Consider the following 22,878-nt stretch of genomic DNA (forward strand, 5'->3'; position numbering starts at 1 on the left):
TAACCAGGTGAAATTGTGTCACTTCTCTTGCGTTCATTGCACGCATAGTCAGGGTATATGCAACAGTTTGGGCTGCCTAATTTGCCATAATTTTACATAATTATGACATAACATTGAAGGTTGTGCAACGTAACAGGAATATTTAGACATTTGGATGCCACCCGTTAGATAAAATATCGAACGGTTCCTTATTTCACTGAAAGAATAAACGTCTTGTTTTGGAGATGATAGTTTCCGGATTCGACCATATTAACCTCTTGGATCTCTAGGGGCGCTATTTCATTTTTGGATAAAAAACGTTCCCGTTTTAAGCGCGATATTTTGTCACGAAAAGATGCTCGACTATGCATATTCTTGACCGTTTTGGAAAGAAAACACTCTGAAGTTTCAGAATCTGCAAAGATTTTGTCTGTAAGTGCCCCAGAACTCATTCTACAGGCGAAACCAAGATGATGCATCACCCAGGAATTAGCAGAATTTCTGAAGCTCTGTTTTCCATTCTCTCCTTATATGGCTGTGATTGCGCAACGAATGAGCCTACACTTTCTGTCGTTCGCCCAAGGTCTTAGCAGCATTGTGACGTATTTGTAGGCATATCATTGGAAGATTGACCATAAGAGACTACATTTTCCAAGTGTCCGCCTGGTGTCCTGCGTCGAATTCGGTGCGCAATTGCCAGCTGCTTCCACTTTACCATTTGATTCAGGGGAGAAAGCATGTGTCCAAGAACGATGTATCAATGAAGAGATATGTGAAAAACACCTTGATGATTGATTCTAAACAACGTTTGCCATGTTTTCAGTCGATATTATGGAGTTAATTTGGAAAAAAGTTCGCGTTTTGAGGACTGAATTTTCGGTTTTTTTTTGGTAGCCAAATGTGATGTATAAAACGGAGCTATTTCTAATACACAAAGAATCTTTTTGGAAAAACTGAGCATCTGCTATCCAACTGAGAGTATCCTCATTGAAAACATCAGAAGTTCTTCAAAGGTAAATGATTTTATTTGAAGGCTTTTATGTTTTTGTTGAAATGTTGCGTGCTGGATGCTAACGCTAATGCTAACGCTAAATCCTTTGTTTGCTAGCTACTGTTACACAAATTATTGTTTTCCTATGGTTGAGAAGCATATTTTGAAAATCTGAGATGACAGTTTTGTTTACAAAAGGCTAAGCTTGCGAGATGGCATATTTATTTCATTTCATTTGCGATTTTCATGAATAGTTAACGTTGCGTTATGGTAATGAGCTTGAGTCTGTATTCCTGATACCGGATCCGGTATGGGGAGTTCCAAGAGGTTAATGCCCTAATGTTCGTATTTCTGTGTGTTATCATGTTATAACTAAGTGTATGATTTGATAGAGCAGTCTGACTGAGCGATGGTAGGCACCAGCAGGCTCGTAAGCATTCATTCAAACAGCACTTTCGTGCGTTTGCCAGCAGCTGTTTATGACTTCAAGCCTATCAACTCCCAAGATTAGGCTGGTGTAACCGATGTGAAATGGCTAGCTAGTTAGTGGGGTGCGCGCTAATAGCGTTTCAAATGTCACTCGCTCTGAGACTTGGAGTAGTTATTCCCCTTGCTCTGCATGGGTAATGCTGCTTTGAGCCCAGGTAGGAGCGAGGAGAGGGATGGAAGCTATACTGTTACACTGGCAATACTAAAGTGCCTATAAGAACATCCAATAGTAAAATGTTAATAAAATACAAATGGTATAGAGAGAAATATTCCTATAATAACTACAACCTAAAACTTCTTACCTGGGAATATTGAAGACTCATGTTAAAAGGAACCACCAGCTTTCATATGTTCTCATGTTCTGAGCAAGGAACTTAAACGTTAGCTTTCTTACATGGCACATATTGCGCTTTTACTTTCTTCTCCAACACTTTGTTTTTGCATTATTTAAACCAAATTGAACATGTTTCATTATTTATTTGAGGCTAAATTGATTTTATTGATGTATTATATAAAGTTAAAATAAGTGTTCATTCAGTATTGTTGTAATTGTCATTATCGATTAATCGGTTTCGGCTTTTTTTGGTCCTCCAATAATCGGTATCGGCGTTGAAAAATCATAATCGGTCAACCTCTAATAGTAATGTTTTTAAAATGGTATAAGTGCCTTAGTTTTGCTGGACCCCAGGAAGAGTAGCTGCTGCCTTGGCAGGAACTAATGAGGATCCATAATAAACCCCAGGAAGAGTAGCTGCTGCCTTGGCAGGAACTAATGAGGATCCATAATAAACCCCAGAAAGAGTAGCTGCTGCCTTGGCAGGAACTAATGAGGATCCATAATAAACCCCAGGAAGAGTAGCTGCTGCCTTGGCAGGAACTAATGAGGATCCATAATAAACCCCAGGAAGAGTAGCTGCTGCCTTGGCAGGAACTAATGAGGATCCATAATAAACCCCAGGAAGAGTAGCTGCTGCCTTAGCAGGAACTAATGAGGATCCATAATAAACCCCAGGAAGAGTAGCTGCTGCCTTTGCAGGAACTAATGAGGATCCATAATAAACCCCAGGAAGAGTAGCTGCTGCCTTGGCAGGAACTATTGGGGATCCATATTAAATACAAATACCTCTCACCATTACAATAATGGGAGGTTATCATTTTTGGAGGGGGTATGTTATTTGTGCGTCTCACCTTCTCACTCATCATTATTCACGATTGATTCAGGACTATCCGTAATCATGGTAGCATAGACTTTAATGTAGAGGTGTGTGTGTGTGTGTCCTAGCTGGGGTAAAGACTCCATGACACAGCAGTGCCTGTGATCATGTCATTCTTCGAGTCCTAGCTGCCTCTCATTCAGAGGCTCACAGAGCAGAGAATCGCAACACCTGCCGGGCTACATGGTGGCATACGCCACTACTACTAACTCACTGATGCTTCTCTCCTCTCACATGCTGTTTCTCTCTTTCCCGACTCACTGTACTCCATTCTCTCTGTGGATAGATGGGGAATCAGACATGCACATCTACAGAGCAGATATCCTCAGTCTCACCCTTCCCCTGTGCTATTGGCTAACTACCTCTCTGTCTGTGTCGCCCTCTCTGGCTCTCTCTGCCTGCCTCGTTTTCTCTCTTTCTATTTCTGCCTGCTTTACTCAGTCTTGTCTCTCTCGCTCTCTTGCTTTCTCTCTCTCTTTTCACTCCTTTCTTGCTTATCCATCTCCAAAAATAACCGGCTTGCTGTTCTGTTGCGTTCCGGGGAGGCAGAGCGGAGCATAGTGCCCAATAAATCTGTTTTTTATATTTTTTGCCTGATTCCGTTTTTTTTCTCCCAAATTCAATTTTCTCCTTTTCTTGTTTTTTCAGGTGTTTGTTCTTAATCACATTTTTGTTAATAGAAAAACAAATAAAGGTTGTCTTGTAATTCCACAACAATGCTTAAACCACATCAGGAGACCACTTTTGAGGTCTGGGATTTTTTTAAATGTGTATTTTGGGGTGTAGTTACAGCTTTATTCCAGTTCTCACCCAGCAAGAGGCTGTTGTTTAGTAGTGTTTTTGTAGCGCACGTGATGGTAGAGTTTGCAAAACAAATACCCACTGGAGTGATGAAAATAATCATATCACAGGTCTCTATGCTTACATTTAGGAGCACAATGAAAGTATTTGTTCACACTAAATACTTTTGAAAATAGCTACAACAGAATAGATTTTCTTCTATAAATCACAACTTTTATGTGCTCATACTTGACTTTTTCAGTTCGCATACATCTATTCTTAGGCAAGTAAAATGGTTGCACTGTAGAGCCCTTTATCATTCTGCCAGGTAGGCATAGGCTACTTTGTGGTTAACATTTAATCGAGAAGGGTTTGGGAAAGCCTTTCCATCTGCAAGAAGACTTTTCATGAACATCATCGCTAATGGCTACACAAAGTGGTAGACCTACGCACTGCACATACAGAGAAGGGGAATTCACGTTGCCTCTTCGGAAAGTTGCAGGCATTATGAATCACTGATGCTTTCTGTTCATGTCATATGATAAACTTGGGCAAGTAAATAAATGTTCAATACATTTAGATTAGTGTAGATACTGATACCAGGTTTCACATCACAATACTCGATACATCACAATACTCGATACCATGGCAAAAAAAGAAGGCATATTAGCCAAAGTCAAAGAATGGCACTTGATCCAGACAGAAACTCAGATACTGCTCTGTTCAATTGTCGGGCATCTTTTGAGTTTAATATCATTACGTTCAATTTTTTTTTACATCACACTTTTTCAAACAACCATGCATGCATTAATGAATCAGTTATACAATCAATTTGACTTACCAATCTAACTACATAATGGTATTTATTTATTCAAATGGTAAATCTCTATTGATAAACCGGGTAAATCAAGACGTAGGTCTATCAACAATACAGGTGAATGCATATTCAATAGGTGTGTGCATGCATTGATTTTCATGGGGCTACAGATGACAAACAATCTTTTCCCCTCCCATTTGGGACATATTTTATTGTACTGATCAACAACATTTGCATAGAAGTTGCTTCTTTTAAAAAAATGTGCGCGGTCTCTGTAACCAGTAATGATATCATTCAGGAGGCAGTCAGTTCACTGAGGTTTATAATAATAGGATCATCTTTGGGAGAGATTTGAGAGATCGAATAAGTAAATTAATAACGTTTCTGGTGTCAGTCAGCTTTGAAATAAGCCTAATTTGCATTATGGTTAGCATATCACAAAGTACTAGGGTAGTGAATTGATGTTAGCTTTAGCTGTCAGCTAGCAAAGGAAAGTTAGCCTACAAAACTGGAAGCTACTGGTATATTCTTCCATTTAAAAAAAAAAAATTATAGTACCAAACTTTTACATTTTCTAGTATGGAGACATTTTGGTATACCGTGCAACACTAATTTAGATTCCCTACTAAGTTCAGTAATCTTTTAAATATCTGGATTCCGTGATTCTGTCTGCATTCTCCGCATCGCAGATTTTATAGGGCCCTAAGAGTAGAGCAGCAGAGGGGTAGCGGGCAGGGGATCTGCCTCCCAGGGGGAACTGCAGGGACACGTTGGTCGCCGCCTGCCTTGTTGCAGCCTTGATTTGCACAAACGACATTAACACTGCATTGGGCATCCAGCACTTATGTTGCACACACCCTCCCTCCTCTCTCCGCTCCTCCGCTTTTTCCACAGAGCGAGAGAGAGGGGAAAGAAAGGACTGTCAATAAAATAAGAACAAACAGAGGGAGATAGTGGAGCTTGGTTGCCCTGCTCTCTGGTGGTTTATGCCACCCTAATGGCAATACTGCATCTTCCCCTACACACACACACACACACACACACACACACACACACACACACACACACACACACACACACACACATACACACTAACATACACACTTGCCTCAGCAACAGCCAGCTTCAGAGAGATGTGTTGTTATGAAGCATTTTATATGCAGGGATTCTTTATCAAACAGCCTGACCTACCAGGTCCTGAAGGAGCTCTCCATGTCCCCTCCCTCCCTGTGTGTGTGTGTGTGTGAGATCCTGGGATCTGATAGAGGCTTGTTGCTGGAGAGAGGAGTTGATAGTGAGTGAGTGAGAGAGAGGAGTTGCTGGAGAGAGAGAGGTTTTTTGCTAGAGAGAGAAAAGAGGCTTGTTGTTGGAGAGAGAGAGGGAACCTAAGAAAGAAATTGAGGAACCTGTCCAACCAAAAACAGAGTCTACGCCTTCACTATGGTGAATCACTAAAACGGTCCAGAAATACACGACAGGAAAAAGAAGGAACAGCACGTCAGAAATCAGCTCAATGCTCAATTGAAGAATCCATAGACTCTAACCACTTCTGGGTTAATTGGAAAACACTAAACAAACAACAACACAAATAATTATCTATCCAAAATGGAGATGTATGGATAAATTACTTCTCCAATCTTTTTGGCTCTAGAACAAACAGCAACAACATATACATGATCAATTACAAATCTTAGAATCAACTATTAAAGACTACTAGAACCCACTGAATTCTCCAATTACCTTGAATGAACCACAGGACAAAATAAAAACCCTCCAAGCCAAAAAGGCCTGTGGTATTGATGGTATCCTCAATGAAATGATAAAATATACAGACAACAAATTCCAATTGGCTATACTAAAACTCTTTAACATCATCCTTTAGCTCTGGCATCTTCCCCAATATTTGGAACCAAGGACTGATCACCCCAATCCACAAAAGTGGAGACAAATTTGACCCCAATAACTACGGTGGGATATGCATCAACAGCAACCTTGGGAAAACACTCTGCATTATCATTAACAGCAGACTCGTATATTTCCTCAGTGAAAACAACATACTGAGCAAATATCATATTTGCTTTTTACCAAATTATCGTACGACAGACCACGTATTCACCCTGCACACCCTAATTGCCTTTTGTTTTGTTTGTTTGTCAAAGTCTTCTCATGCTTTGTTGATTTCTAAGAAGGCTTAGACTCAATTTGACATGAGGGTCTGCTATACAAATTGATGGAAAGTGGTGTTGGGGGGAAAAACCTACAACGTTATAAATGTACACAAACAATCAGTGTGCGGCTAAAATAGGCAAAAAAACACATTTCTTCCCAAAGGACTGTGGGGTGAAACAGGGATGCAGCTTCAGAGAGGGGAGAGGCACGTTGCCGGAGCGAGTGAGAGCGCGGCTCGTTGCCGGAGCGAGTGAGAGCGCGGCTCGTTGCCGGAGCGAGGGAGAGCGCGGCTCGTTGCCGGAGCGAGGGAGAGCGCGGCTCGTTGCCGGAGCGAGGGAGAGCGCGGCTCGTTGCCGGAGCGAGGGAGAGCGCGGCTCGTTGCCGGAGCGAGTGAGAGCGCGGCTCGTTGCCGGAGCGAGTGAGAGCGCGGCTCGTTGCCGGAGCGAGCGAGGGAGTGAGAGCGAGGGAGGGATGGAGTGAGCGCGAGGCTCGTTGCTGGAGAGAGAGAGGGAGGGAGAGTGAGGCTCATTGCAAGAGAGAGGGGAGGGAGTGAGAGTGAGGCTCATTGCAAGAGAGAGGGGAGGGAGTGAGAGCGAGGCTCGCTGGTAGAGAGAGGGGAGGGAGTGAGCTTGTTGCTGAAGAGAGCGAGAGGGAGGAAGAGAGCGAAGCTCGTTGCTGGAGAGAGAGAGCGAGGCTTGTTACTGGAGAGAGAGGGAGAGAGGCTTGTTGCTGGAGGGCAATGCTCGTTGATGGAGAGCAAGGGTCGTTGCTGGAGAGGGCTCGTTGCTGGAGAAAGGGCTCGTTGCTGCTTAAAGGGGCAAGAGGGAGGGAGAGAGGCTTGTTGCTGGAAGAGGCGAGAGGAAGAGACAGAGGCTTGTTGATGGAGAGAGCGAGGGAGGCCTGTTGCTGGAGAGAGAGAGCGAGGCTTGTTGCTGGAGAGAGAAATGGGTGTCGTGCTGGAGAGGGAGAGAGAGAGAGGCTTGTTGCTGGAGAGAGCAAGGGTTGTTGCTGGAGAGAGTGCGAGCGAGGCGTGTTGCTGGAGAGTGTGCGAGCGAGGCGTGTTGCTGAAGAGTGTGCGAGCGAGGCTTGTTGCTGGAGAGAGTGCGAGCGAGGCTTGTTGCTGGAGAGAGAGAGCGAGAGAGAGAGAGAGATGGGCTTGTTGATGGAGGGAGAGAGATTGGTGTGGACAGAGATGGGCTTGTTGAGAGCGAGTCGTGTTGCTGGAGAGAACGAGAGAGGCTTGTTGCTGGAGAGCGAGAAAGCGAGGCTTGTTGCGGGAGAGAGCGAGAGAGAGAGAGATGGGCTTGTTGATGAGGGAGAGATTGGTGTGGACAGAGATGGGCTTGTTGAGAGCGAGTCGTGTTGCTGGAGGGACCGAGAGAGGCTTGTTGCTGGAAAGCGAGAAAGCGAGGCTTGTTGCGGGAGAGCAAGGCTTGTTGATGGAGAGAGATGGAGGCTTGTTGCTGGAGAGAGACATCTAGGCTTGTTGCTGGAGAGAGGGAGGCTTGTTTCTGGAGAGTTAGGGAGGCTTGTTTCTGGAGAGTTAGGGAGGCTTGTTTCTGGAGAGTTAGGGAGGCTTGTTGCTGGAGAGTTAGGGAGGCTTGTTGCTGGAGAGTTAGGGAGGCTTGTTGCTGGAGAGTTAGGGAGGCTTGTTGCTGGAGAGTTAGGGAGGCTTGTTGCTGGAGAGTTAGGGAGGCTTGTTGCTGGAGAGTTAGGGAGGCTTGTTGCTGGAGAGTTAGGGAGGCTTGTTGCTGGAGAGTTAGGGAGGCTTGTTTCTGGAGAGTTAGGGAGGCTTGTTTCTGGAGAGTTAGGGAGGCTTGTTGCTGGAGAGTTAGGGAGGCTTGTTGCTGGAGGGAGCGATAGAGAGCGAGGCTTGTTGCTGGAGAGAGAGCGAGGCTTGTTGCTGGAGAGAGAGCGGGGCTCGTTGCTGGAGAGCAGGGCTCGTTGCTGGAGAGAGGGTTCATTGCTGGGGAGAGGTGCCGGTTGCTGGAGAGAGGGAGGGCGCGATGCTCGTTGCTGGAGAGGGAGGGAGAGAGGCTTGTTGCTGGAGAGAGGGAGGCTTGTTGCTGGAAGAGGAGAAAGGGAGGCTTGTTGCTGGAGAGAGAGCGAGGGAGTGAGAGTGAGGCTCATTGCAAGAGAGAGGGGGAGGGAGTGAGAGCGAGGCTCGTTGGTAGAGAGAGGGAGGAAGTGAGCTTGTTGCTGAAGAGAGCGAGAGGGAGGAAGAGAGCGAAGCTCGTTGCTGGAGAGAGGGAGGGAGAGAGGCTCGTTCCTGGAGAGAGCGAGGCTCTTTGCTGGAGAGAGCGAGGCTCTTTGCTGGAGAGAGCGAGGCTTGTTGCTGGTGAGAGCGAGAGCGAGGCTTGTTGCTGGTGAGAGCGAGAACGAGTCTTGTTGCTGGAGAGCGAGGCTTGTTGCTGGAGGGCGAGGTTTGTTGCTGGAGAGCGAGGCTCGTTGCTGGAAAGCGAGGCTCGTTGCTGGAGAGCGGGGCTCGTTGCTGGAGAGCGGGGCTCGTTGCTGGAGAGCAGGGCTCGTTGCTGGAGAGAGGGTTCATTGCTGGGGAGAGGAACCGGTTGCTGGAGAGAGGGAGGGCGCGATGCTTGTTCCTGAAGAGGGAGGGAGAGAGACTTGTTGATGGAGAGAGGGAGGCTTGTTGCTGGAAGAGGAGAAAGGGAGGCTTGTTGCTGGTTTGAGAGAGGGTGGCTTGTTGCTGGAGAGAGAGAGAGAGGGTGGCTTGTTGCTGGAGAGATAGAGGGAGGCTTGTTGCTGGAGAGAGAGTGAGGCTTGTTGTTGGAGATAGCGAGGCTTGTTGTTGGAGATAGCGAGGCTTGTTTCTGGAGAGAGCGAGAGGGAGAAAGAGAGCGAGGCTCGTTGCTGGAGAGAGGGGCTTGTTGCTGGAGGGAGAGCGGAAGAGAGCGAGGGCTTTTGATGGAGAGTGAGAGCGAGGCGTGTTGCTGGAGAGAGCGAGGCGTGTTGCTGGAGAGAGCGAGGCGTGTTGCTCGAGAGAGTGCTGCTTGTTGCTGGAGAGAGTGAGAGCGAGGCTTGTTGCTGGAGTGAGGGAGAGAGAGCGAGGCGTGTTGCTTGAGAGAGTGCTGCTTGTTGCTGGAGAGAGTGAGAGCGAGGCTTGTTGCTGGTGAGAGCGAGGCTTGTTGCTGGAGAGAGTGAGAGCGAGGCTTGTTGCTGGAGAGAGTGAGAGCAAGGCTCGTTGCCGTAGCTAGTGAGAGCGCGGCTCGTTGCCGTAGCGAGTGAGAGCGCGGCTCGTTGCCGGAGCGAGTGAGAGCGCGGCTCGTTGCCGGAGCGAGTGAGAGCGAGGCTCGTTGCCGGAGCGAGTGAGAGCGCGGCTCGTTGCCGGAGCGAGTGAGAGAGAGTGAGGCTCGTTGGTAGAGAGAGGGAGGGAGTGAGCTTGTTGCTGAAGAGAGTGAGAGGGAGGAAGAGAGCGCGGCTCGTTGCCGGCGCGAGTGAGAGCGCGGCTCGTTGCCGGAGCGAGTGAGAGCGCGGCTCGTTGCCGGAGCGAGTGAGAGCGCGGCTCGTTGCCGGAGCGAGTGAGAGCGCGGCTCGTTGCCGGAGCGAGTGAGAGCGCGGCTCGTTGCCGGAGCGAGTGAGAGCGCGACTCGTTGCCGGAGCTAGCGAGAGCGCGGCTCGTTGCCGGAGCGAGTGAGTGTGTGGCTCGTTGCCGGAGCGAGTGAGAGAGAGGCTCGTGGCTGGAGAGAGAGGCTCGTGGCTGGAGAGAGCAAGGGAGCGAGGGAGGGATGGAGTGAGAGCGAGGCTCGTTGCTGGAGAGAGAGAGGGAGGGAGAGTGAGGCTCATTGCAAGAGAGAGGGGAGGGAGTGAGAGCGAGGCTCGTTGGTAGAGAGAGGGGAGAGAGTGAGAGTGAGGCTCATTGCAAGAGAGAGGGGAGGGAGTGAGAGCGAGGCTCGTTGGTAGAGAGAGGGAGGGAGTGAGCTTGTTGCTGAAGAGAGCTAGAGGGAAGAAGAGAGCGAAGCTCGTTGCTGGAGAGAGAGAGCGAGGCTTGTTACTGGAGGGCAATGCTCCTTGCTGGAGAGCAAGGTTCGTTGCTGGAGAAAGGGCTCGTTGCTGCATAAAGGGGCAAGAGGGAGGGAGAGAGGCTTGTTGCTGGAGAGAGTGAGAGCAAGGCTTGTTGCTGGAGTGAGAGAGGGAGAGAGAGCGAGGCGTGTTGCTGGAGAGAGTGCTGCTTGTTGCTGGAGAGAGTGAGAGCGAGGCTTGTTGCTGGAGTGAGAGGGAGGGAGAGAGGCTTGTTGCTGGAGAGAGGCGAGAGCAAGAGACAGAGAGGCTTGTTGATGGAGAGAGGGAGGCCTGTTGTTGGAAAGAGATAGCGAGGCTTGTTACTGGAGAGAGAGGGAGAGAGGCTCGTTGCTGGAGGGCAATGCTCGTTGCTGGAGAGGGCTTGTTGCTGGAGAAAGGGCTCGTTGCTGCATGAAGGGGCAAGAGGGAGGGAGAGAGGCTTGTTGCTGGAAGAGGCGAGAGGAAGAGACAGAGGCTTGTTGATGGAGAGAGCGAGGGAGGCCTGTAGAGAGAGAGAGAGAGAGAGAGAGAGAGAGAGAGAGAGAGAGAGAGAGAGAGAGAGAGAGAGAGAGAGAGAGAGAGAGAGAGAGAGAGAGAGAGAGAGAGAGAGAGAGAGAGAGAGAGAGAGAGAGAGAGAGAGAGAGAGAGAGAGAGAGAGAGAGAGAGAGAGAGAGAGAGAGAGAGAGAGAGAGAGGCTTGTTGCTGGAGAGAGAGAGAGAGAGGGAGGCTTGTTGCTGGAGAGAGAGAGAGAGAGGGGGAGGCTTGTTGCTGGAGAGAGAGAGAGAGAGGGAGGCTTGTTGCTGGAGAGAGAGAGAGAGAGAGAGGGAGGCTTGTTGCTAGAGAGAGAGAGAGAGAGGGAGGCTTGTTGCTGGAGAGAGAGAGAGAGAGAGAGGGAGGCTTGTTGCTGGAGAGAGAGAGAGAGAGGGAGGCTTGTTGCTGGAGAGAGAGAGAGCGAGGCTTGTTGCTGGAGAGAGAGAGAGCGAGGCTTGTTGCTGGAGAGAGAGAGAGCGAGGCTTGTTGCTGGAGAGAGAGAGAGCGAGGCTTGTTGCTGGAGGGAGAGAGTGCGAGCGAGGCTTGTTGAGAGAGAGAGAGAGAGAGAGATGGGCTTGTTGATAGAGGGAGAGAGATTGGTGTGGACAGAGATTGGCTTGTTGAGAGCGAGTCGTGTTGCTGGAGGGAACGAGAGAGGCTTGTTGCTGGAGAGCGAGAAAGCGAGGCTTGTTGCGGGAGAGAGCGAGAGAGAGAGAGAGATGGGCTTGTTGATAGAGGGAGAGAGATTGGTGTGGACAGAGATGGGCTTGTTGAGAGCGAGTCGTGTTGCTGGAGAGAACGAGAGAGGCTTGTTGCTGGAGAGCGAGAAAGCGAAGCTTGTTGCGGGAGAGCGAGGCTTGTTGCTGGAGAGAGATATCTAGGCTTGTTGCTGGAGAGAGAGAGAGGCTTGTTGCTGGAGAGAGGGAGGCTTGTTTCTGGAGAGTTAGGGAGGCTTGCTGCTGGAGAGAGAGATGGGTGTCGTGCTGGAGAGAGCGGGAGGCATGTTGCTGGAGAGAGCAAGAGGGGCTTGTTGCTGGAGAGATGGAGAGAGGCTTGTTGCTGGAGAGATGGAGAGAGGCTTGTTGCTGGAGAGATGGAGAGAGGCTTGTTGCTGGAGAGAGCGAGAGAGGCTTGTTGCTGGAGAGAGCGAGAGAGGCTTGTTGCTGGAGAGAGCGAGAGAGGCTTGTTGCTGGAGAGAGCGAGAGAGGCTTGTTGCTGGAGAGAGCGAGAGAGGCTTGTTGCTGGAGAGAGCGAGAGAGGCTTGTTGCTAGAGAGCGGCTTGTTGCTAGAGAGCGAGATGGAGGCTTGTTGCTGGAGAGCGAGAGCAAGAGGGAGGCTTGTTGCTGGAGAGAGTGAGAGAGAGAGGCTTGTTACTGGAAATCGGGAGAGAGGCTTTGAGACTAGTTGATGGAGAGACAGGCCAGGCAGACAGGCCAGGCACGCTGGCAATGAGGCAGACAGGCCAGGCAGACAGGCCAGGCATGCTGGCAGGGAGGCAGACAGGCCAGGCACGCTGGCAGGGATTGCAGGCAGGCAGTAACTATCCATTTCAGAGGCTCTGTGTCAGAATTAGCCTTCTAATGAGCTTGGCAGTCATCTCTCAGCACTTTGAAAGACCAGGCAGAGACACACACACACACAGACTCTCACGGAAATGACCAGGCAGCTCACTTTGGCACTCAGACAGTTTTGGGATGCAGCCTTTTCTGCCTGCGGCCTCCATCCATGCAGCACAGTCATCACACACAGCCCTCCCCAGTGAGTGAGTCAGTTAGGGGGTGTATGTGTGTGCCACTCGGCACCCTGTCAATGAGGCCAGGGGCAGCAGAGACATGTCCCTGTGTAGTGACACCATGAAGAGACTGTTGTGGGAAGGACCAGGCATGTTTTGGCCTGTCTCCTCTCTGTGTAGCGTGAGCAGGCATGAGGACACACTACTTCTGGGCAATTCCACGGTACGCTTTGACTTAGTTTTTTCACTTTAAAATGTTTGCTGAACAAAAAACATTGATTTCAAAGTTTAACAAACCAAAAACGTTTTTGATTGATTTCCACTGACAAAAAAAAAGACATGGAATTCTGGTAATCTCCCTTAAATTTTTATGGGACTGAATTTTACAAAATGGAGGTAAATATCTGCTCCGAATTAAGATTCCAAGATGTCTGCAGAAAGAATGGCGTGTCAGCTATGAAATGGCACCTTGACTTTGAAAACATCTCTTTTAGTTATTGAACTACTACTGTAAGTTAAGTGGATTTACACCCGGGAACGGAATAACAGTAATGGAATTGAATCAAGGGTCCCTGATCTTCGGAAAAGTAGGGACAGATTTTTGACTTGTCCAAAGCACTTGGCACTTGTCCCAACAAAAACAAAAAGGTCTCCAACACCATTTGTATATAATTGTATGATGCAATGAACCACTTTCCAAACAAGATGAATTACTATGTATTTTACCATAGAGAATCAGACAAAAATGTAGGCTACACTCTGCCTGTTCAGGGAGATCGTTCAATATTGACGTCGAAATAGGACGTCTAGCCATGTCCTGAGGATGTCGGAAAATGGCTTCAGAGCCGGGCCACTAGGGGGCAACAGTGAGTGCTATTGCCATCAAGTAGGTTGGGTTTTGCTAGGGCATTGTGGACAGGGGTGGTGGATGGGCAAAATCCCATGACTCTGGATCAGAAGATTGCGTGTTTGATCCTAGTCGTGTTTAATATCTTGTTTTAACCCTGTTCCAAACTGTAACCATTTTGAATGAGCGCCTAGATTTAACCCTTAACTCCAATTTTTACATTTGGAGAAAGGGAACAGTGTAGAGCACCAGGAGCAACATAAACTCTTTGAAATTTGACGTGTTGGAGAATGTGGATGAATGTCTGATTCTGCAGTGAGAGCTTGTTGGACTATTGGCTCTTTGCATATTCAAACCTGTTTCAAAATACAACACTGCCCCTTTAAGGCTGTCTTGGAGGATGGTTGGCCACCCTTGGCAGTTTATAAAATATTGCAAAATTACAATTGTAACCAAACACTTTTTATTTCTTCATAAAAGAATTCCCTTTAGGGCTCAAAAATAAGGGCGACCTATCATTCCTGTGACGATAAAATATGTCTACGTTTTAAACGGACTCTGGGACAGTTCTGTGACGACGGATCCAAAATTCATACAACTACTGCATATAAAAAAAGCCATGTGGCTGATGCAATAGATCAGACCGTTTTAGCCTAAAATGTTGACAACATTTTGTTTCTTCATATTAAAAGCTCAACAATGCGCACATGGCTGTAGGCCATGCTGGAATATTCCAAAATGCAATTAGTGGGAAATCACTGTTCTCAAAAGCGCACCTCATGGGTGAGCGGTTTCCTGTGACTGAGATGAGAAATATCTGACTCATCAACTAGCATGGGTTACTAATACAACTAGGATTATCATCAACTAGCATGGGTTACTAATACAACTAGGATTATCATCAACTAGCATGGGTTACTAATACGACTAGGATTATCATCAACTAGCATGGGTTAGTAATACGACTAGGATTATCATCAACTAGCTTGGGTTACTAATACGACTAGGATTATCATCAACTAGCATGGGTTACTAATACGACTAGGATTATCATCAACTAGCTTGGGTTACTAATACGACTAGGATTATCATCAACTAGCATGGGTTACTAATACGACTAGGATTATCATCAACTAGCATGGGTTACTAATACAACTAGGATTATCATCAACTAGCATGGGTTACTAATACAACTAGGATTATCATCAACTAGCATGGGTTACTAATACAACTAGGATTATCATCAACTAGCTTGGGTTACTAATACAACTAGGATTATCATCAACTAGCTTGGGTTACTAATACAACTAGGATTATCATCAACTAGCTTGGGTTACTAATACAACTAGGATTATCATCAACTAGCATGGGTTACTAATACGACTAGGATTATCATCAACTAGCATGGGTTACTAATACGACTAGGATTATCATCAACTAGCTTGGGTTACTAATACAACTAGGATTATCATCAACTAGCATGGGTTACTAATACGACTAGGATTATCATCAACTAGCTTGGGTTACTAATACGACTAGGATTATCATCAACTAGCATGGGTTACTAATACAACTAGGATTATCATCAACTAGCATGGGTTACTAATACAACTAGGATTATCATCCAACTAGCATGGGTTACTAATACAACTAGGATTATCATCAACTAGCATGGGTTACTAATACAACTAGGATTATCATCAACTAGCTTGGGTTACTAATACAACTAGGATTATCATCAACTAGCTTGGGTTACTAATACAACTAGGATTATCATCAACTAGCATGGGTTACTAATACGACTAGGATTATCATCAACTAGCTTGGGTTACTAATACAACTAGGATTATCATCAACTAGCTTGGGTTACTAATACAACTAGGATTATCATCAACTAGCTTGGGTTACTAATACAACTAGGATTATCATCAACTAGCATGGGTTACTAATACGACTAGGATTATCATCCAACTAGCATGGGTTATTAATACAACTAGGATTATCATCAACTAGCATGGGTTACTAATACAACTAGGATTATCATCAACTAGCTTGGGTTACTAATACAACTAGGATTATCATCAACTAGCATGGGTTACTAATACGACTAGGATTATCATCCAACTAGCATGGGTTACTAATACGACTAGGATTATCATCAACTAGCATGGGTTACTAATACAACTAGGATTATCATCAACTAGCATGGGTTACTAATACAACTAGGATTATCATCAACTAGCTTGGGTTACTAATACGACTAGGATTATCATCAACTAGCATGGGTTACTAATACGACTAGGATTATCATCAACTAGCTTGGGTTACTAATACGACTAGGATTATCATCCAACTAGCATGGGTTACTAATACGACTAGGATTATCATCAACTAGCATGGGTTACTAATACGACTAGGATTATCATCAACTAGCATGGGTTACTAATACGACTAGGATTATCATCAACTAGCTTGGGTTACTAATACAACTAGGATTATCATCAACTAGCTTGGGTTACTAATACGACTAGGATTATCATCAACTAGCATGGGTTACTAATACGACTAGGATTATCATCAACTAGCATGGGTTACTAATACGACTAGGATTATCATCAACTAGCATGGGTTAGTAATACGACTAGGATTATCATCAACTAGCATGGGTTACTAATACGACTAGGATTATCATCAACTAGCATGGGTTACTAATACGACTAGGATTATCATCAACTAGCATGGGTTACTAATACGACTAGGATTATCATCAACTAGCATGGGTTACTAATACGACTAGGATTATCATCAACTAGCATGGGTTACTAATACGACTAGGATTATCATCAACTAGCATGGGTTACTAATACAACTAGGATTATCATCAACTAGCATGGGTTACTAATACGACTAGGATTATCATCAACTAGCATGGGTTACTAATACGACTAGGATTATCATCAACTAGCATGGGTTACTAATACGACTAGGATTATCATCAACTAGCTTGGGTTACTAATACAACTAGGATTATCATCAACTAGCTTGGGTTACTAATACAACTAGGATTATCATCAACTAGCATGGGTTACTAATACGACTAGGATTATCATCAACTAGCATGGGTTAGTAATACGACTCGGATTATCATCCAATTGTTAATTCCAGTGGTAGTGGTCTCTGCAGATTGTTTATTCCAGCGGTAGTGGTCTCTGCATATTGTTTATTCCAGCGGTAGTGGTCTCTGCATATTGTTTATTCCAGTGGTAGTGGTCTCTGCATATTGTTTATTCCAGTGGTAGTGGTCTCTGCATATTGTTTATTCCAGTGGTAGTGGTCTCTGCATATTGTTTATTCCAGTGGTAGTGGTCTCTGCAGATTGTTTATTCCAGCGGTAGTGGTCTCTGCATATTGTTTATTCCAGCCGTAGTGGTCTCTGCATATTGTTTATTCCAGCGGTAGTGGTCTCTGCATATTGTTTATTCCAGCCGTAGTGGTCTCTGTATATTGTTAATTCCAGTGGTAGTGGTCTCTGCATATTGTTTATTCCAGTGGTAGTGGTCTCTGCATATTGTTTATTCCAGCGGTAGTCGTCTCTGCATATTGTTTATTCCAGCGGTAGTGTTCTCTGCATATTGTTTATTCCAGTGGTAGTGGTCTCTGCATATAGTTTATTCCAGTGGTAGTGGTCTCTGCATATTGTTTATTCCAGCGGTAGTGGTCTCTGCATATTGTTTATTCCAGCGGTAGTGGTCTCTGTATATTGTTTATTCCAGCGGTAGTGGTCTCTGCATATTGTTTATTCCAGTGGTAGTGGTCTCTGCAGATTGTTTATTCCAGCGGTAGTGGTCTCTGCATATTGTTTATTCCAGTGGTAGTGGTCTCTGCATATTGTTTATTCCAGCGGTAGTGGTCTCTGCATATTGTTTATTCCAGCGGTAGTGGTCTCTGTATATTGTTTATTCCAGTGGTAGTGGTCTCTGCATATTGTTTATTCCAGCGGTAGTGGTCTCTGCATATTGTTTATTCCAGCGGTAGTGGTCTCTGCATATTGTTTATTCCAGCGGTAGTGGTCTCTGTATATTGTTTATTCCAGCGGTAGTGGTCTCTGCATATAGTTTATTCCAGCGGTAGTCGTCTCTGCATATAGTTTATTCCAGTGGTAGTGGTCTCTGCATATTGTTTATTCCAGTGGTAGTGGTCTCTGCATATTGTTTATTCCAGCGGTAGTGGTCTCTGTATATTGTTTATTCCAGTGGTAGTGGTCTCTGCATATTGTTTATTCCAGCGGTAGTGGTCTCTGCAGATTGTTTATTCCAGTGGTAGTGGTCTCTGCAGATTGTTTATTCCAGCGGTAGTGGTCTCTGCATATAGTTTATTCCAGCGGTAGTCGTCTCTGCATATTGTTTATTCCAGTGGTAGTGGTCTCTGCATATTGTTTATTCCAGTGGTAGTGGTCTCTGCATATTGTTAATTCCAGCGGTAGTGGTCTCTGTATATTGTTTATTCCAGTGGTAGTGGTCTCTGCATATTGTTAATTCCAGTGGTAGTGGTCTCTGCAGATTGTTAATTCCAGTGGTAGTGGTCTCTGCATATTGTTTATTCCAGCCGTAGTGGTCTCTGCATATTGTTTATTCCAGCGGTAGTGGTCTCTGCATATTGTTTATTCCAGTGGTAGTGGTCTCTGCATATTGTTTATTCCAGCGGTAGTGGTCTCTGCAGATTGTTAATTCCAGTGGTAGTGGTCTCTGCAGATTGTTTATTCCAGTGGTAGTGGTCTCTGTATATTGTTTATTCCAGCCGTAGTGGTCTCTGCATATTGTTTATTCCAGTGGTAGTGGTCTCTGCATATTGTTTATTCCAGCGGTAGTGGTCTCTGCATATTGTTTATTCCAGCGGTAGTGGTCTCTGCAGATTGTTAATTCCAGTGGTAGTGGTCTCTGCATATTGTTTATTCCAGTGGTAGTGGTCTCTGCAGATTGTTAATTCCAGTGGTAGTGGTCTCTGCATATTGTTTATTCCAGCCGTAGTGGTCTCTGCATATTGTTTATTCCAGTGGTAGTGGTCTCTGCATATAGTTTATTCCAGCGGTAGTGGTCTCTGCATATTGTTTATTCCAGCGGTAGTGGTCTCTGCAGATTGTTAATTCCAGCGGTAGTGGTCTCTGCATATTGTTTATTCCAGTGGTATAAAAAATAATTATACTACTACTACTAGCATACTACTACTACTACTACTACTACTACTATTAGCATACTACTATTACTAGTATAATACTACTACTAGTACTAGCATACTACTAGTAGGCAATTTGAGGCATGCGTGAAAAGAGGGGCATAGTAGAGTCACAGCACAGTAATGTAATCCATCTGGGCCACAATGCAAACAATGGCCTGCCAACTACTACATTACAGTATGTGTAGCGACAGAGAGAAGGGGGAAAGACAGGGGAGTGGAATACCATACTAGAGCTCTCTCTCTGAGACAAAGCAAGCACTCTCCCCCTTTATATCTCTCGGTCTCGGTCTCTCTCTGTCTCTCTATCTCTCTCTCTGAGAAGGTTTTTATCTCTCTATTTCTGAGAGGGTGTTTCTCTCTCTCTGAGAGGGTGTTATCTCTCTCTCTCTCTCTCTGAGAGGGTGTTATCTCTCTCTCTCTCTCTCTCTCTCTCTCTCTCTCTGTCTCTGAGAGGGTGTTATCTCTTTCTCTCTGAGAGGGTATTATCTCTCTCTCTCTCTCTCTCTTTGAGAGGGTGTTATCTATCTCGCTCTCTGAGACGGCGTTCTCTTTCTCTCACTCCCTGAGAGGGCATTCTCGTTCTCGCTCCCTGAGAGGGCGGTCTCGCTCCCTGGGAGGGCGCTCTCGCTCCCTGGGAGGGCGCTCTTGCTCCCTGAGAGGGCGTTCTCGCTCTCACTCCCTCTGAGACGGCGCGCTCTCCCTCTCTGAGACAACGCGCTCTCCCTCTCTGAGACGGCGGCTCTCCCTCTCTGAGACAACGAGCTCTACCTTGCTCTCCCTCTCTGAGACGACGCGCTCTCCCTTGCTCTCCCTCTCTGAGACGGCGCGCTCTCCCTTGCTCTCCCTCTCTGAGACGGCACTCTCTCTCTTGCTCTCCCTCTCTGAGACGGCGCGCTCTCCCTTGCTCTCCCTTGCTCTCCCTCTCTGAGTCGGCACGCTCTCCCTTGCTCTCCCTCCCTGAGACGGCGCTCTCTCTTGCTCTCCCTCTCTGAGACGGCGCGCTCTCCCTCTCTGAGTGGGTGTCATCTCTCTCTCTCTCTCTGAGAGGGCGTTATCTTTCTCTCTCTCTCTGAGAGGGCGTTATCTCTTTCGATCTCTGAGAGGGCGTTATCTCTTTCGATCTCTGAGAGGGCGTTATCTCTCTCGCTCTCTGAGAGGGCGTTATCTCTCTCGCTCTCTGAGAGGGCGTTATCTCTCTCGCTCTCTGAGAGGGCGTTATCTCTCGCTCTCTGAGAGGGCGTTATCTCTCGCTCTCTGAGAGGGCGTTATCTCTCGCTCTCTGAGAGGGCGTTATCTCTCTCGCTCTCTGAGAGGGCGTTATCTCTCTCGCTCTCTGAGAGGGTGTTATCTCTTTCTCGCTCTCTGAGAGGTCGTTATCTCTTTCTCGCTCTCTGAGAGGGCGTTATCTCTTTCTCGCTCCCTGAGAGGGCGTTATCTCGCTCTCTCTCCCTGAGAGGGCGTTATCTCGCTCTCTCTCCCTGAGAGGGCGTTATCTCGCTCTCGCTCCCTGAGAGGGCGTTATCTCGCTCCCTGAGAGGGCGTTATCTCGCTCCCTGAGAGGGCGTTATCTCGCTCTCGCTCCCTGAGAGGGCGTTCTCGCTCTCGCTCCCTGAGAGGGCGTTCTCGCTCTCGCTCCCTGAGAGGGCGTTCTCGCTCTCGCTCCCTCTCTGAGACGGCGCGCTCTCCCTCTCTGAGACGGCTCGCTCTCCCTCTCTGAGACGGCGCGCTCTCTCTTGCTCTCCCTCTCTGAGACGGCACACTCTCTCTTTGCTCGCTCTCTCGCTCTTTCTCTCTCTCATACGGCGTGCTCTGAGACAGCGCTCTCTCTCTCTCTCTCTGTGCTGTGGAGTACGGCTCCTTTGGGGGAAACCTGCTCTACATTTAAGAGTTTCTGCTGAAAATGGATCTCAAACACAATTTTTTATTTTATTCTTTATACATCTGTTATTCCTGTTTAACGAATGCAGACCTCTTTCTCTCCATGGATGAGGAAATTATTCGATCTTGACGAGGATTTTGTTTCATAGTTGCAATGGAGGGAGAGGAATAGAAAAAGAGAGAGCGAGTGAGAAAGGGAAAAGCCACACAGGTTTTCTTCCCAGTTGAAAAGCTGTCAGTCAAACTCCAGTCTGTGTTTTTTCCTTCTCATGTGAAGGGGAGAAGATGAGTTGCTGTCTCCCTGTTTTCAATTTATAGTGTGAAACATGACTCCCACCACTCGCTGTTTTTGGTTTTTCTACGTCTTTGATACGGCGCTGAGGGCAAAACAATAAAGGAAAAACAACACATCCCTGAGGTACACCTCGCCACTGAACCTCCATCCAGGCCAGTCAGATGCAGGAAGTCAATTATATAGTCAGCACTACGTATCCAGTTATTCTTTAGAGGCAGCTCTGTTTGGAATTCTAAATGTCACTAGTAAAGCTCAGGGCAGGCTGAACAAGGCAACAGCAAGAGCCCAATATAAGAGGGGAAAAGTCCTGTTTTATGGCCACATAAATCTGCTCTCAGTCACTCAAGGCCATAACCTGCTTTTTCCTCTAGTGCTTCTCTTTCCCGACTCACTGTACTCCATTCTCTCTGTGGATGGATGGGGAATCAGACATGCATATCTACAGAGCAGATATCCTCAGTCACACCCTTCCCCTGTGCTATAGGCTAACTACCTCACCCACAGAGGCCTAGTTTGACTCTATAGCAGTGTAGTAACCATAGCCAGCCCTGTACTGTAATTGCTGCTGATGTGTCGCTGATTGTTTTCCTTCTTCCCTTACAGATGGAGAGGGAGACGAAGAGGAGAAAATACTCCTGCAGTAGCAATGACTCGGACACCACGGACACCACTGGCAGTGAGTTGATTTAGTTAGAGATTATGAAAGGGACAGGGGTGGAAAAGAGAGACTGAGGGAGGGGCTGATGGAGAGAGAAAAATGGAGAGGGAGGGATTGTCACCATTGGAGACTAATTAGTCAGGAGTGAGCCATGAGAACTGTACAGTACTTGGACTACAACAGGCCCTGAAGAGAAAACCCTCAGCAGCAACACCCTGTGGGCCCACGGTTGGGACTAGGATGACGTTTGAGACGCATCCCATAGCAAGAACAGTCACTAGCCTGGCCTCCTCTCTCTACTACTCCCATATTCTGCTTCCTGTCGTCTTGTTTTTTCTGTACGCTGCATCCCTGCCTCTTTGAAGTGGCTTGGGCTCAGATCAAAGACCGAGAGAGCCAGTGTCCAGATGTTTATGCCTGCATCGCTGCATCACTGTGACTGACTGACTGACTGGTCACTGTGAGCCACTATAGTGGTGCCCAAGTGATTGACCAATGTATGGTTGTGAATGGTGAAATGACCTCTTAGGTCAGGTTTGAATTCTTTCATCCCTAATTGGATTAATTCATGATTGGGAGAGGTAATCTGATCTGAAATGTGTGCCTACGGCAACTCCTACAGCTGGACCAGTGGCAATAGCTCTGTGCCATGTGCCGGGGGGCTATACTGCTCGATGCTCCCTGAACAATCAGTGCATCTGAGTGCTATTAACAGGCCAGTCACTCTAGTCTACAATGGCTTATTGACATGGGATGATGCCCAGGCTAGCCTGCATCTGTTAAACATGGGTTATCATGTTTCTAATTGAAGGATAAGGTAAATGGATGCTAAAAACATGTAAATCTGAAATGTAACTGTCATTGTCTGCAGGTCAAGTGACCTCCTGGTCCAAGTCCTCCAAGAACACAGGGACCAGCAGCACCTGGGTCAGACAGGCGCACAATAAACCCTCTGAGGTGAGTGGCTGCCCACTCCATATTGTATACAACTCACTGGGTGTGTCCCAAATGGCACCCTATAGTGCATTACTTTTCACCAGGGCCCACAGTGTGACTGACTGACTGACTGACTGTCCGACCGACCGACCGACCGACCGACTGACGATTATGTTGTGTGAGTTACATTGAGTTTATGGCGTGACTGATTGGATATCCTTACTGTACACAATTTACTGACTGGTGATTACGTCGCATGAGTTAATGATAACGTGACTGATTGCTGATTATGGTGTGAGTCTGTTGCTGT

General features: G+C 46.7%; 1 protein-coding gene across 2 annotated transcripts in view; it reads left to right on the plus strand.

Annotated features, from left to right (window-relative positions):
- Positions 1-22,878, plus strand: part of LOC139418043 (protein Jade-1-like) — a 218,416-nt gene that overhangs the window by 23,393 nt on the left and 172,145 nt on the right. For both annotated transcript variants that reach the window (XM_071167151.1, XM_071167153.1), the window contains 2 exons: positions 21,578-21,650; positions 22,504-22,589. In XM_071167151.1, the coding sequence (XP_071023252.1) occupies positions 21,578-21,650; positions 22,504-22,589 (159 nt within the window). The remainder of the gene's footprint in view (positions 1-21,577; positions 21,651-22,503; positions 22,590-22,878) is intronic.

Source organism: Oncorhynchus clarkii, chromosome 10 (genome assembly GCF_045791955.1).
Source record: "Oncorhynchus clarkii lewisi isolate Uvic-CL-2024 chromosome 10, UVic_Ocla_1.0, whole genome shotgun sequence".
Taxonomy (NCBI): Eukaryota; Metazoa; Chordata; class Actinopteri; order Salmoniformes; family Salmonidae; genus Oncorhynchus; species Oncorhynchus clarkii.